Source organism: Toxorhynchites rutilus, chromosome 2 (assembly GCF_029784135.1).
Source record: "Toxorhynchites rutilus septentrionalis strain SRP chromosome 2, ASM2978413v1, whole genome shotgun sequence".
Classification (NCBI taxonomy): domain Eukaryota; kingdom Metazoa; phylum Arthropoda; class Insecta; order Diptera; family Culicidae; genus Toxorhynchites; species Toxorhynchites rutilus.
Genome location: NC_073745.1, coordinates 226,165,343 through 226,181,912, shown reverse-complemented (window position 1 = coordinate 226,181,912; position 16,570 = coordinate 226,165,343). Strand labels below are relative to the sequence as shown.

At 40.2% G+C, this 16,570-nt stretch overlaps 1 protein-coding gene across 3 annotated transcripts; it reads left to right on the top strand.

The window, feature by feature from the left end:
- The first annotated feature begins 435 nt into the window (after positions 1-435).
- On the top strand, positions 436-5,606 carry LOC129768230 (trafficking protein particle complex subunit 8). Of its 3 annotated transcripts, none has more exons than XM_055769723.1 (8): positions 436-656; positions 1,151-1,385; positions 1,442-1,895; positions 1,945-4,446; positions 4,504-4,721; positions 4,783-5,197; positions 5,252-5,389; positions 5,443-5,606. In XM_055769723.1, the coding sequence occupies exons 2-8, from the start codon at positions 1,220-1,222 to the stop codon at positions 5,495-5,497; spliced, it is 3,948 nt and encodes a 1,315-aa protein (XP_055625698.1). In that variant the 5' UTR covers positions 436-656; positions 1,151-1,219; the 3' UTR covers positions 5,498-5,606. The 3 variants fall into 3 exon arrangements, with proteins under 3 accessions (XP_055625698.1, XP_055625699.1, XP_055625700.1); XM_055769724.1 differs by lacking the exon at positions 436-656 and adding an exon at positions 775-880; XM_055769725.1 differs by lacking the exon at positions 436-656 and adding an exon at positions 787-898.
- Positions 5,607-16,570: the final 10,964 nt, after the last annotated feature.

Here is a 16,570-nt window from a genome sequence, read left to right as displayed (position 1 = left end):
TCAAATTATTAATGAAAATTAACTTCTGTGTATCAAATGAGTATTCTATTTCAATGAAAAACACTTTGTTTGCAGGCGGTGCAAAAATCTCATAAGATTTTTTTTTTTTGAAGAAAACTTTCTATTGTAATGTAAAGCCTCAGTAAAAATGTCGGAAATGTTGTACTCGCCGAGTCTGTTGTAAATAATAGTCTGGAATACGTGTTTCAAGTAATTAATAATATGGTGTGAAAAATTTCATTTGAATTTTAACATTTTCAAACTGGCTTCGTGGCTATCGAGTTTGGGACCCAAATTGAAAGTCGGCACTGACAACTGAGCTGAAGAGCTGTTCATAAAGAACAGCTCATTTAGATGAGCTGATATGATCAGAGCTGTTCATCATGATGAGCTGATTTGCACACCTCTAGTTTTACCATACCATATTGATATTACTATGGCTCTCAGTGTCACTGTGTGTGATGTGGGAAAATAGTGTTCAATTAAGTAGTATTTCGCCGGAAATGTTAATGATTCTGGAGACTAAGAATAGGACTGCTCTCTGGACATTTTTACCATATAAATAATGGAAATAAGTAACAATACAATTGCCATCTGTTAAAAAAGAAACCGTTGCAAGATTTCGTGAGAAATTAAGCTCAAATCATCATGAAACCGTAAGTATTTGAGCATTGTTTTGTTTCTTCCGTACACATTTCATAGGAACGCAAATATAACGACACGGAATTTTGCATCCGAATACAAGTATAATTGCCTACTGCTTCACCTCGATATGTACTCATTGACTGCACACCAACACTGTTGGTTATAGAAAATAAATGTTTGTTTTTTTCATCGAATGCTGAAGCAGTGCGATTTAAAAGCATTACATATTTTGAATGTAATATCAGCTAAAATAGTAATTACCTAAAAACGAAACAAACGATAGGATTACGTTCGATTTGCCCAGTTCTATTTAGGCTACATTCCAATGGCAATCCTAATCGCGAATGAAATATGCAAGATGCATGAGTTTATCACAATGATATAATCAGACACCGTAGGATAAAAAAAACAGTGATTCGCTAGAGAATTCAGTCCTAGAAAAAACTATCAAATAATTCAAATGCATTTTTGTTCATTTATTCAATCAGTATTAAATTTATTACAGCAAACTTGAACTTCCGGGAAATAAATGTAGATAGGATTATAGAACGGGAAGTTTATAGAATTTGAAATCATGATCCATTTAACCGGACAAAATCTAGCTCCGAGGGAAGTCATTCAAAACATATTCTCTCCAATGGTTGGAGCAATAATATCTCCCCAAGCCGAAGAGTTGTGCCAGAAAAACAATCTATCGTTTGTAGAAATGCTTCAACCATTCCTTCGCTTGTCATCTGATGGTAAAATATGTTTCCGTTCTCATCTTGAAAGCAAAATAATATTTTTTTATTCCTAGCACATTTTCGAGACACGGCTGGAACCAGTGTCTCAATCAAAGGTCTTCGGATAAACGTATGTGATATAAATTGGAGACCTCCACAAACAATTCTGGCGAAAAAAATGCTCAACGATTCCGTGAACTCGGCCGTTGGAGAGAAACTAAAAACTATCAAACTTGATGATGGAGCTAATTTGGATATTCCGGCATCGGAACCATGGTTCGAGCAATGGCGCGAGACATTTTTGACCGTTCAGTTTCCTTCGGATCATGAATTTACAAGGCACTTGTTATGTTCACTGATAGTGGTATCGAGCATCGACGTGAATCCACTCGAAGTGGCTGGACAACTAACGAAAAAGATCCAGATGATGCAGAGTATTACTCCGCCCCGATTGCCGAAATGGTTTTCTACTGATTCGTTAAATTGCTACGTGATGTTGCATGATGGATGCTCTGGTGATATCGGAAAGTATGTTTCAATGGATGAATTAGCATAAGTATAGCATAGAATGTTTCAGGGCTCAGCAAGCATTTGAAGGATTGAAATCAACATATGGGGACCATCAGTGCTTTCTGCTGCAAATAAACACCCACCAGGGACCCCCAATGGAATGCCCTGATCCTTGGCTTCGTTATTTGAGAAAGCACCAGCGTTCTGAAGCTGCCTCCACAGAGCTCGACAGTACTCCAAAAACACCACAAGATATGGGGTTTGTAACATCTATGCCAACAACAGTTCAGACGGCATCTTTAACTCCGGGGGGTAGCAGTACTGCGTCCGATTCTTTTCTGGGATCGGGAATTGTCAGCGGCGAAGTGATCACACATCCGCTTAGTCCGGTTCAGGAAACCGGTGTTGAAATACAGGAAACATCCAGTTTAACGTCAAGCATCGATAGTTTATCTCAGCAAACGATCAATCCGAATGTTTGGACAGTTGAAGGTGACGTTGATATTGCGCATGGGACGTTTTTGACCGCAGGTGATCTTGAAAATTTGAAGCACTTTGTTCAAGACCTTGCTGTGCGAGCATTGATTCCATACGTTGAAAAATTGGTTGGAATCTTAAACGATTCTATATCGAATAAGAAAGGCGTTAGTCGTTCACTTCTCAGTGCTACAAAACGGTGGTTTGTTACTAATAAACCAGGAACCAACACAAATCAAAATGCGGTTGTTTACACCAATGAGTCGACTGAGCTGCAAACTCGAAAACTGGGCGATCTCTATTTCATGTTTGGTCACTATTATTTGGCATTTCAATCATATCATCAAGCGAAGCGTGACTTCAATGCAGATTCCGCTTGGCAATATTACGCAGGTGCTTTGGAGATGGCAGCATTAGCAGCGTTCATGCAGGGTACAGCAAATCGGAAAACGTATGACTACATGGAGGAAGCAATCGTAACTTACCTAAGTAGCTGCAAGATGCCTCAATTCGCTACTCGTGCAACGCTTCTCTCGATGGAGTGTCTCAAAGCAGCCAAACTGTATAATGAAGCTGCTAAGCAATTGATTCGGATGACCAGTGAAGACTCGGATCTCCGATCGGCTGTCCTATTGGAGCAAGCAGCTTACTGCTATCTGCTGTCGAATCCACCGCAGTATCGAAAATACGCATTCCATTCAGTACTTTCTGGGCATCGGTATTCCAAAGCTGGCCAAAGAAAACATTCCTTCCGAACATACAAGCAAGCCTACCAGGTTTTTGAGAATCGTGGTTGGAGTTTGGCGGAGGATCACATACAGTATACTATAGGACGACAGGCAATCAATTTAAAGAAACTGGATGAGGCTAGCAATTGTCTGGCTCATTTGCTTAGACCGTCGAGTCTTCAGAGCGCAGCTCAACAGGCTTTCTTTTTGAAGGACTTTCTTGCTACGCAGAAGGCATTGCTCACCAAAGGAGAAATCAACGATATCCCAACCATTTCTCTTCCAAAAATCGTCCAATGTATGACTCGAGTGTTAGTGATATCTCCACCACCGGTAGCGAATCCTCTATTGATTCCTGCGATGAATATAACGATAACTTCTAACTTGAACGAGGAAAATGTATGGAATAAAATGGAGGAAATGCTGATACAGAGCGCTTCGAAAAAATCAATCATGATCTTCAAAGCAACGAAGTCATTATTCACACAAGAATCGCCAGCTACAGAAAATCCTCGTAGTGTCAACGGAGAGCCGATTGAAGTCGCAGTCGTTCTGGAAAATGCTATCAAACCACCGATCGTATTTGAATGCATTCATATCCTGTGGGAATTTCGCACCGAAACTCAAAAAATATATTCAAATAAGCCTCTATTCATGAGGGATGTAGGAACCGAAGAACGTAAAGAAATCGACAGCATTGTGACAACCACCTCGGTCGCTTCCGTTAGTTTCGGAGAGTACGAATCCAAAACCATTTCCCTCAAGATTACACCCAGATGCAACGGGCAGCTAAGAATTCTTGGCGTTGTAGGGAAAATTTCGTCAAACTCCGCCAGTGGCACCACTGATGCACCGAATCTTTGGGGAAAGCAGCTTTTTGAAGCGCTCCCGATACGCACCAATGCTAAGGAGAATCGTCCTGTTCAATTCGATCGTAGGCTTGAAATTGAAGTATTACCCCCCGCCCCAGCGCTTCATGTCAGCTTTTCCCCATGTCCGGTGGAAGTGCTCGCTGGTGAAATTATTCCTATTAAATTTAACATGACTAATGCGGGTGTGAACGTACTGAGCGATATTTACATCTGCGTCGATAACCCTCGCTACGCACTGATAAATCCGGATGAGTCCGAACTTCCACTATCGATTCTAAGGGATCTACGAAACTTGAGCAACGAGAATTTAGGAAGAGAGAAAGAAGCACGCAAACAGTATGTCTTCAAGGCGTTCAAAAATGGTATCGATTCCATTAATCCAAACGAAACCAAAATCAGTACGATTTGGTTACAAGCTCCGTACTCGAAAGGTCTCAAAAATATCAAAATTCTAATTTACTATGGGATGCCGCCAGAATACCAAAAGTTGAAGTGAGTTGTAAATGCTTTTCAATGTGGATAGTTTTTAATCTGTACTGTTGTTTGTAGGTATCGTTTAGTCCGCCACACGTGGAGTTTCAATGTTAACGAATCACTTCTTCTTGACGCCAATTGCAATATAAGTAATCCGTTAACCAATGAACTAGGTATCGATCTGAACATGAAAAACTTAAATCAGGTGCACCATCCGCTTATGACAGAAATTACAATTCACGATATCGTGTTGTACTGTTCATCGTATGAAGTGAATGACAAAAAAATCATCTGTAAGTAGTTGCTCATTTCAATAATCAGTCACTTTGCATATGTGTTCCATTGTTTTTCAAGATATCAAGAACCCGGGTTATCAAAAACATTTCGTTGAGAATGTAGGATTGAAAACCAACGGAACACTCAGCCTGAGGTGCAATTTACAGAAACGTCCCAGTGATGTAATGTTCGAAGGAGATGCTGGCGAATATATATATAATAAACTTTCGACAATTGTAATTCGAGCGCCCACTGCAGACATGATCAAACGTTTGCCAAACTACAATTCGATGGGTAGCTTCTTGATGAAAACTGAAACCAAATACATTCGAGTGTATGAAAACACAAATAATGAAGAGTTCAACCAGATTATATCGACACACGATCGACATATGACACTGTGTGTGAGTTGGAGTGCTCTGATAAATGACAATGGATCGTCAAGAATGGCGTACGGACGGCACTTTGTGCAACTAAGGAACTTATATGATTCGTAAGTTCTTTGTCTGGAAATTGTACACAAAAATGAAACATTGTCTCTTTTCAGTATATTTTGTCCACCATCGGAACGGCACCAACAGGTTATATTTACGCATAACGAAATTGTGTACAACATCTTCGATGATCTTGACATTCTACTTCCCCGAGACGATAGCGAGAAAGATGAATGGGGTGTTAACAACAGGTGAAGATTGAAAGGATTTGCAGTATTCAAATAAACATAATCTTTTTTCGCAGCTTCGTTGCCCAACGATGTTTCCTGGAAGAGAATTTATTACTCGCTAAAGCATGAATTTTTAATTTTTAATTGGGTACGTTACACTCCTTCAATTAAGTTAGCCCCCGAGTTTTGCAATAATCGACTGTTAACCTAATCCAAATATATCGTAAAGTGAAAATAATTTGTATTCATTTGTTTATTATAATTACTGGTTGTACATATTAGATTGTTTCAAAAGTTCTTACCCTCAATGGCCAATCGCTTCATTAGGGTCTGGCACCATTCTAAATAGCATAATCATCACCACTTTAATGATTTTCACGCAGTAGAGATGCCTCATCATGCGCAAGTTGCTCTACCGTTTGTTCACATGCTCACACGGAACAACTGCGCCCGTCAAGCGCAACAATTATCGCTATCGTACGCAGGCTGACGTTGCTCCGCTTAGCTTCCTCCACTCGGTGACCGCTTCGCACGTACCCTTTATGTGTTCTATCGTGTACTCCTCTTACGCAGACAGGCGAGACTGCTCCACCTTGCTTCAACCACTTGGTGAACGCTCCGCATGCACCCATCATGCGTTCATTCGTACGGAAAAACCAAAACACAGATGAGTGAAAAATTTTACTATGCACTGATATCACCATTTCCATATACGGCTGCGGCTGATGCTCTAATACCTCAAACTCCCTCCCAAATCCCTGCGCTTTTCCATCTGGTTCTGGTTCTGGTTTTCCATGCAATATGCGTATGAGTTCCTTAGCTGCTGAGACATGGGATCTGCATAACTTCTTGGCCACTAACGCTTGCACAAAAAATGGACATATTTTCGGATGGTGATAAAAAAACTAAGATAGAAAATTGAGTTTGATAAATTTCCCATGGAAGGTAATTGTATCAGCTTACTTGCAAAAAATTCTACGCCCTTACGAGCGACCTTCCGGCGGTTACCCGGAACATTCGCCATGGCGGACGAAAACATGCGTTTAGGCATGTGATTGAGATCTTTCTTTGTTTTATTTATCAATTCCTTCTTAGTTTTCGCGAAGAAATTGTTGGAGTAGATCTTACGCTTCAGGTTTCCCCAGAAATTCTTGATGGGACGCAGCGGGAGGACGTTGGGCGGGCTCGCCGATTTGGGTACCACATCGATATTCAGCGTTCTCCTCTAATGGTCGCTTCGAGTAGTGGGCCGATGCCAGATCCGGGCAGAACACCGCGTCTCCGCCTTTATGGTATTTCTTCATGAACGACGTATCTTCTGGCATGCACTTCGTACTATAAATTTCCTCGTTCACGGCCAGTCCGGAGCTTAAGAAGAGAGGCTTTGACATCCCTTCTCGCTGATTGTCAGTCACAGCAGCACCTTCTTGGGGAACTTGGTGTGTGAAGTAAACTTCACTTCGGAGCTCGGGGAAGTAAAATACGAAGTACCCTGCCAGTCGTTGCCATCCAGGACCATAGGTCTTGTCGTCCATCACCACCGCCATGACGCGATTCGCCGGGAAAATCGACTTGACCATCTTATTCAGCCACTGCCGCTGCGTCATTGCCTGCAGCTCCGAGACCAGTGGACTTCCGCTTCCTGACATGTATGTCCATGTTCGGGTACTTCTTCACTGTTTGGCACATCACATCACATCACGCAGCGATGTAGTCAGTTTCCCTCGATCTTTCTCTTCAGCATCCTTTGGAGCTTCTTGTCGCTCATGGTCGTCGACCGTCCAGAACCGGGCTTTCTTTCCAGCTCTGATTGTTGTCCAATAGTTTCAAGATGTTGTAGATGCTGGAACGTATCCGGCGTCCACAAATTGCCGCACGTTGTCCGTTTTCGACACGGCGGGGTACCGTTCTTTGAACGCGCACACTTCCGACCGGGTAGCTTCACTGTTTTTGCCATCACGGTTAGAGTTCGACTGATAGAGCTGTCAAATTATTTCTGCTGACTCATGGGTTACTATGATTGATGCTGCATGGTTAGTTTCTGATGAGGTACAGATTTGTTAGCGTAGCAATAGTTTATTTGATAAAGAGAACAATACAATTTAATGACAACGGTTTTATAACGTATAGAAAAATAAAGAGCCTACTACTCAAGAGCATCGTAAAGGATATGTCAAGATGAAAACTCATCTAGTTATCTAGATCGCGTGTCTGTTATTCAACACCCCCTCTCAGACGCAGCGTTGCTCGATGTTCCTTGAACGCACACACCGGAAGGCCTTTGGTGAAGAAGCTCGCAAGTTGTTGCCCCGTTGGTATGTACCGCACTTGAATGTGCTGATTATGGATACATTCGCGAATGAAGTTGTACCTGATGTCTAAATGCTTCATCCTCTTTTGGTCGCGTGGTTCCTCGGCAATACGAATGCATGACTGATCGTCTTCGTGTATTACCAGCGGTGCACTCAGAACAACGTCGAATTCTCCTAGCGAGTTCCTCAACCATATGGCTTCACATTCTACTTGGCTAAGAGCAATGTACTCGGCTTCGGTCGACGACAGTGAAAATGTGTCTTGCTTCCGGGTGGTCCAACAGACAGTGTTCCCGAACATTTGGAAAATATATCCCGAGGTTGATCGAGGTAGCGGATCCAACCAAAGGATCTGCTCCTGGACTCCGTTGATACTCCAGGTTGAAGTGCTTCGTGCCTTGCAAGTACCGAAGAACCCGCTTCAGATGGCACCAGTGGACGTCGGTGGCGTAGTTTTGAAAGGGACTCAGGTGATTCACGGCCACACTGACATCAGCCGATACTAAACCGAACATTTCCCTCGATCACAGCCCGGAAGTATGCTTCGCAGTCGTATGCGTGCATGCTTGCATCGGTAAGAATATGCAATTCCGAAGACTCAATAGAAGACGAAAGGATTTCTGGAAAGTAACACCTAGGTATGCGAATATCAGTAACCATTGGCAACAGTTCAGTCCTCCGATCCCACTTTGTAAAGGTGGCATCATCTATCACTTCGTCCCAGTCACATCCGGTTCGCCACGTCCTGAATCACCAGCTTTCCGTGGATTGTGAACGGAGTGAGTAGTCCCAGTGGATCGAAAAACCCCATCACACAACTTAGGACGATTCGTTTTGTTGGGCGTATACCATCTAAAAGATATGGCTGAACTCCATCGCATTCAGGTTCTTCACGAATTGGGCTTGACTCGGAGAGCACTTCGAACCAAACGTGGCAACATCCATCACGTACACGCTGCACGTCGCATCGAATTTTAAACTTGCACGGTGCGACTCCATGATCGTTCAGGCAGACTTTGCACAATCTGCCCAGCTCAACTATTTTCATACCGATCAGCGAACGACATAGCCTTAAAGTCTTGGCGAAAGCGTAGTCGATGATCCGTACGTAGGCTTTGCGATCGACGGTTTTCCCAGTGGAGTGCTATCCCCTGAACTCATCAGAGTACTGTGGCTGTAAACTGCTCCCTTTTCTTTCCTTCCCGCTCTACCTATTTTTCCGCTTCTCGTCTCGTTCACTGGCGTCGCGTTAAATGCGTTTACTTCGCAAGCCTCCGAGACGTTTCTCGCCAGGAAGTCCGATAAAGTCCTCAGGTTCACCTTGGTCATGATGAGATTGGGTGCTTCCAAGTGCGACTCTACTACGATTGGTTCTTAATACCGGGATCATGCAAATGCTGGAGACCGGATTATTTTGCAAAGTACGTGCGAAAACGACCAACTCCTGAGCTGTAGACGAAATGTTCTTAACCCAAGCAGAATTTTTGTACGTGCGATTACTGAAATGCTAGGAAATAGTGCAAATTAAAGTTGGAAAACATATACAGTAGAACCCCAATTACCCGCGGAATGATCTGGCAACGTTACCTCGGAATTGAGAATGCAAAAAAAAAGTTATTTCGGCATGTTTTATCAATACAGCAATCATTCAACTATCCTTCTGTGGAGTCGTATATATCAGAGGACAGATAATGTGAAAGCCATAACCAAAACAAAAGATCAAGAGCCTACCACTCATTGACAAATTTCGGAAAGTTCTATAGAATTACAATAGAGCTCGCTTCAGCGGATATCGGAGTTTTACTGGCAAGGACAAATGACCATCGGGTTAAAGTCTCTTAAGACCAAAAACTGAAAAACTGGGGTTTTACTGTATTTTTAAAATATTTAAATTTATGACGAAGTACCTTTCCTATTCTAGATTGGAAACTGAACTAAATCCAACATTTGAGCTTATTCTACAATTGTTATATTCTACGAATCGGATTAAAGGTAGCGGTGATTAGTTCTAAAATAATAGCTGAATTGTGCTTATCAAAGATATTAAATTCTTAGACCTACACTGCCTATCTTTGTATAGGAGACGTAAACGACAAAATGAACAAAATCGACTTTTTCGTTGTTACGCATTCTACACAAAATAATACGTATGCGAACATGCGAACAAACATTTTTTGTTCGAAAATATCTGAGCAATTTTGAAAAAACGTTTTCGAAAAATCTCTGTTTCTACGCATAACAGCCGTAGTTACATAGAGCTTTCATACAACGATCGAAAATCAACAATTACCAGTATTATGTGCTATAAGCTAAATCTACATTTGAATCACATTTTTTTGTCCAAACATGCCTTTCTTGACAGTATCTTATCACTTAGCGTTTCCTAATAGGTGAATATAAGAAACCATTGAGTGCCCCCGTGGCCGAGTGGTTAGCGTCATAACTAACATGCCGGGTGTTCGGGTTCGATTCCCGTTCTGGTCGGGGGAATTTTTCGTCAAAGAAATTTCCTCCGACTTGTACTGTGATCACGCGTATTCTAGAGCTTGCCACTCAGAATGCATTCAAGGCGTGTTATTTGGCATAGAAATCTCAACTAGGTACTAATAAAAATGACGCAAGTAATACTACGTTGAGACGGTGAAGTTCCTCTAGGAACGTTAGTGCCATTGAAGAAGAAGAAGAAGAAGAAACCATTGAAACGCTGCTTATATAGTTATTATTCTCTGTTCACTACACAGCGATGAACGTAGAGAAGCAATTTCGTTTTTTATGTTGTAACTATTTAAATTTCTGTATTTGAATATTCAAGTAGATAAATAAACAAACAAATCAGTACAAAAAAAAATCAGACTTTAAATAATAAGTCAGTTTCATTTACTTATTTTTATAATATTCAGTTATATGAACGAACATAGATGCACATCTCTATCGCATTAGAATCGTTGATAATAGGGGAACCGCGGGTAATACGGATAGTGGGGGTAAAATGACAGGTAGTTGATTTGTACAGTTACATTTGGTATTTGAGATTTCTGTTAATGAGAACACCTTCTACATGTTATTCTATAATATTCAAGCCACCCTATGGCAATGACTACTTATCAAAAGTGGAAAACAGAAACAAAAATTGAAAATCATACATGATTCCGCGAGTGTATGTAATTTTAGTTGCTTCGATATTAAGCATTTTGGGTGGTTTAATATCAAAATTCAATTCGCTAATGGTTATATCTCGGTTTGTGAGTTAACAGAGAAGCGATATTAGGTATGTACGGAAAATTAAATTCATTTTTGAGTGGAAAATTCAAATTATTGAAATAATTGTACTGGTGGGGTAAAACGGACAGTTGCCAGTGGGAGTGAGATGGACTGTGAAATGTCTGTTTAATCTATTCCTAAAAAATGCCCTGCGTCTATAAATGGAAATTAAATCGCCAAATGTGTACTGTTCAGAAGCTGACTGGAACAAAAAGCAAAATAGTTGAGGGCCTGTCCGTTTATATTGATGAAAAGCACGATATCACTTCTAGGTGGATTATTTCGATTTTTTTCATCGCTTAACGGACATTCGTGACCTTAGTTCAATAAAATTATTCCTTTCGCGATCGACAAACCTCTACGCTTCATAGAGTACAAACCTGTCCATATCACCCCCTCTATATGTCCGTATTGCCTGCATTGATTTTTTTTGTATTTTTCGGTCTGTTTTAATTTCAGTAAAAAACATTGAAAAAAACTTTTTTGTAAAATATTTGGCCAATTAGGTAGAAAAACAGTATATTGAATTGCAAGAAACTGCATCTAAGTTTTGAAAAACATAGGTTTCCAAAGATATAATTGAAGTTCTTCTTAACATGTCCGTTTTACCCCCACCTCCCCTAATTTTATAGTGATGGTTATCATGACATCGAGCATGTCGTCTGGTCCTGTATAAACTTTCATTCTTCTAGGGCTCATCTATCGGATTCAGTCAAACTTTTTATAATTATAAAATCTTTTTGTGATTTTTGAAGCTAGGTTGGTTGCTAGTCTCGTTTTTGAACCATTCTAGGAGTTTTTTTGCATCGTTCTAAATATATTCGCTTCAATCTGTGCGTCAATGAATGACTCACGCATCGATGTACGCACCAATTAATATATCCAATTCATTTCGACTAATGAACGCTTGTTTCCGAAGAGGATTGCGTTCAACTCGTTCATAAACAACATAGATAACATTGTGCAGTGTAATGGTGTAGTGTACGGAACACGAATCGTTCATTGATAGAAAACGGGTTGAGCAGCTCGTGGATCTTTCTGCCGGCCGTAGAGTTGTCGCAGTTTCTCTATCACCTTCGGAGCTGACTTCGGCATCAGCAGCTGTCCACGAATGTTTTCCAATGCGGACCCTGCAGACGTATAAGATCATTGTAACCGCAGGCTTCATTCGACGCTTCATAACTTCCTATGAAGAGTGGCCACTTTTCAGGCTTTCCGGAAAATATCGGGAGCTTCCGTGAAATACCATTTCGCGCGGCCAACTGCGCCTTTGAAGGTCCTGCAAATTGTCGCCCCAGCCCGTGTCTACCCCAGCCCCAGCCAGAGCTGCCTTTTTTCATCAATGTTACTGACAACTGACGAGCCACGTTAGTCACATCCTACTGACAAAAATGTTGGTCAAATGGTGACTGACGGAGTACGATGCAACAATTTGCCTGTTACGTTTTGACCGACCAAGTTGGCGGTAAAATTGTCAGCATCGAATTGATGATTGTCGGAGACTGCATTTTATTCTCATCGAGCAAAGGTTCGATTTTCGTTCCGGTTGTTGTTCCCGGTATTACCTGAAGTAAATACTATGTCGAACACGCGATAACGTGTAAGAATGGTATTCAGGTAGCCCAACGTAAACAAATGCACCCTGGTAAACGAGTGAACTTCCATTACATCAAGTGACATAGTATGTTCCGTCTTGACGATCATATGGCACTGACTTGCAACATGCTTTGGTCGTCAACACACACTGACAAACTATTTAGTATCGAAGAGTGAGGAATTTGTTTTGTCGGTTTATATTTTTTTGCACGTCGTTTGGTGGTAATGTTGCAATAGTCGTCATAGTAGCCCAAATATATGCAGTGACAATGACAAATTGCAGCTCTGGCCACAGCCACGTCTCTACTTTCTTACTGACTTGCTTTTTATCTTTCTTTTTCTCATTTTTTTTCCAATTCCCCTTCGGGTTCTTCCTCCTCGGACTCGTATTCTTCTTCTTCGGAGCAGCTTGATTCATTCTCATTTACGTGCTTCTCTTCTTTGGTTTTCTCCTCAGCTGCTGTCTCTGGCTTCGCATTTTTCTTCTTAATTTCCGCCATCATGGTAGCGATTCCGCATCTGCTGCATTTGTTGCATTTGCTCCTGCTCTTTTCGGAGTGATTTCTCTAGCAGCGCTTTTTCTTGCTCCATTTCGCGCTTCCGCATTTCGGTTCCATTTGCAGCCTTTTCTCTTTCAGGTTCCTTTCCTTCTCCATACGCTTCTCCCATAGTCGACACTCATCTTCATTTTCTTTCTCCTTTGCCCGTTGTTCATTTTCCAGGGCTTTCATCTTCTTCCCGAACGGTGTAACAGACTATCGTTCTGATCTACAGTTCGACTTGTCGGAGACGTCGTCTATTGTCTTCTTTCCTTTCGATCCTTTCTTCCGCTTCTCTTCCGACTTTTTGCCATCTCTAATTCGATCTTCTGGCATTCTTCTGTCGGGCAAAACCACTTCTCCTGCTTCTGGATATCCTATACATCTATAATGGTACCAATTGTCGCCTCCGTACAGGCGGCGCAGGCAGTCATCGTGAAGTTTGCAACCGTTTTTGAGGATTCCATATCCGACATATCTTTTTTGAGTTTGTTCGGATTGTAGGGAATACACTACTGTTCTGTAGCAGCAAATTTCAGCAGCTCAAACTGCAAATTTAATTTAGCTTCCATACATTGCTCAATTAAAAATTTTATAATTACTACTTACAAAGATAGTTTCTCCGCTTTACCTCCTACAACGAGCGCTCCAATTATTTAGTATTCGAAACACTTACTTGAATTAATATTCACAGAAGTGGTTCGCAGGTGACTTCGACTTACCAGATAACTATGGGCAGTTTAATTTGAATTGTTACCCTATAGTTGGCCCTTGCCTTCCGGTGTAACCTACATTCAAAAGAATCATATTCGGACAACTTATCGACACAATTATTATTGTATTCCTCTTACCGTGCAATTAACTAAATGGCACTAATTCTACCACTTCCAGTGCTACTGCTAGTAATATTGCAGAAACGCACAAATTTTAATTATTTATTTTACAAATTTCCAAACTTCCAATCTAATGGCGGGTTTACATTAGGGAGATCTATAGCTATAGATGCATTTATTCACGTGAAAATAGGTGTAAACGGGTGAGAATAAATATGATACACTTATTCGAGGTATATATAACTTGAATAAATTCAGCATATGTAAACGCTTGTGAATTTCTCACTGGTGAGAAATCACTAAAGTTGGATGCAGTTCTACTTTAGGTGAATAAATTCACCGGAAATATGAATATATTCATTATAGGAGTTCACGCTAGTGTAAACGGTTGATGCGATTTCTATAAATCTCATCATATTTCTTCACATGAATATATCCCTAGTCTAAACCCACCCTAATGACTTCTATTCGTTTTGTTTTGGTTCTGTTTATCTCCTTTCTACTCTATTCTTCCTACCTGTCAATGATGTCGATTCCCACTAGACCGGTTTTTGCCCCAAACAATGTGGCCAGATCGGCCAGATCAGTGGGTTTCTTTACAGATGTCATGAGCCAAAATGCTCTTGAAATCGTTTTTTTCCAAAATATATAGTTTATTAAGGCACATATGGCGTTAGCCTGACGGGGCCGGGAGTTCAATATTTTGACAATTTTTGTCTTACGACTATGTTAGTAATATGTAACCGATTACTCGCGGCTCTTGAAATCTTGTAACTGATTGTTTTTCAATAGATGATAATTGTATTGTGACTTACTTCCATTATTTAAGGAGCAAAAACGACTCGATTTTATATACCATTATCAAATGAAGTCGCAATTCGGTATAATAAACATCAATTTTATGATGTACATTGTCGTAAAATATATTTAATCCGCATCATATGCGTATATTATGCTGATGTACTTTGTGTGTCTTATAAGCGTATAATTTAAATCGATTCAGTACCGTAGTAAATCGTGTTGCATGCTGAAGAAAATCATTAAATAGTAAATCATATTAGATCTTAACAAAGAACATATTACATCATATTGAAATGTCAATGAAATGCTGATGCACTCGAAAGTTTTAACCGCTGTTGGATTAAATTTCAGATAGCCGCCCGAGATAGCTGGTGGATGATAATCCAAACGACCGGAGTTCGAACCCACATCGGAGCAGTTTTCACCGAACATCAATCTGTGCCATTTTAAACATTCAATTCCACTCCCAACACAAGTCAATCAAACAATTATTATTTCTACAAACATAAATACTCATATATAATAATGACGATTCGTGAGGCTATAATAAACATTTCACGAAAATATTTTGCGCCATTTGTTTTTTTTATGTCTAATAAATCGTATATAAGTATGGCAAAAGTCGTAATTGGTGCTTTGACAATTCATGAATATATTCATATTAGATCGCAATTCAATTTCAACATAATCGCTATAAAGCCGGTCAAAGTTGCATATTCATCCAAACAAATTCGGTAAGCATTTGCCATGTATCCCAGCAAACATTAAATCGCATAACAAGCGTATATATAACATCATATGCCCTAAAATTTGGTTGGCATATAATGCGCCTAACTGGCATATGCATGCAAAAGTGGAGGCCATATACATACATGGCAAATGCTTACCGAATTTGTTTGGATGAATATGCAACATTGACCGGCTATAATAGCGACTTGTGCCATACTCATATACGATTTATTACAGACATAGAAAAAAAACAAATGGCGCAAAATATTTTCGTGAAATGTTTATTATAGCCTCACGAATCGCCATTTTTATATATGAGTATTTATGTTTGTAGAAATAATAATTGTTTGATTGACTTGTGTTGGGAGTGGAATTGAATGTTTAAAATGGCACAGATTGGTGAAAACTGCTCCGATATGGGTTCGAACTCCGGTCGTCTGGATTATCATCCACCAGCTATCTCGCGCGGCTATCTGCAATTTAATTCAACAGCGGTTAAAACTTTTGAGTGCATCAGCATTTCATTGACATTTCAATATGATGTAATATGTCCTTTATTAGGATCTAATATGATTTACTGTTTCATGATTTTCTTCAGCATGCAACACGATTTACTACAGTACTGAATCGATTTAAATTATACGCTTATACGACACACAAACTGCATCAGCGTAATATACGCATATGCGGATTAAATATATTTTACGACAATGTACATCATAAAATTGATGTTTATTATACCGATATGCGACTTAATTTGATAATGGTATATAAAATCGAGTTTTTACATTTAATGCGATTTCAAATATACACGATACATACTTTGATTGATATCATATGCGATTATGATTTATTCGGATTTCTTGTAAGACTTGGCACGTGCAAAATTATACGATTTAATGTTTGCTGGGTATGGCCTCCACTTTTGCATGCATATGCTAGTTAGGTGCATTATATGTCATAGAAATCATGTCATAGAATGAGACACAAATTTCTGCATTACTCGAGAATTAATGCAAATGAAACCAAATTAGACATATTTAGGTTTCATGGTGCAATAAATGTTTCTATGGTGGTTAGACCCTCCAACCTCTCTCTAAAGGGGGGCTGCCACACAAATGAAACACTATT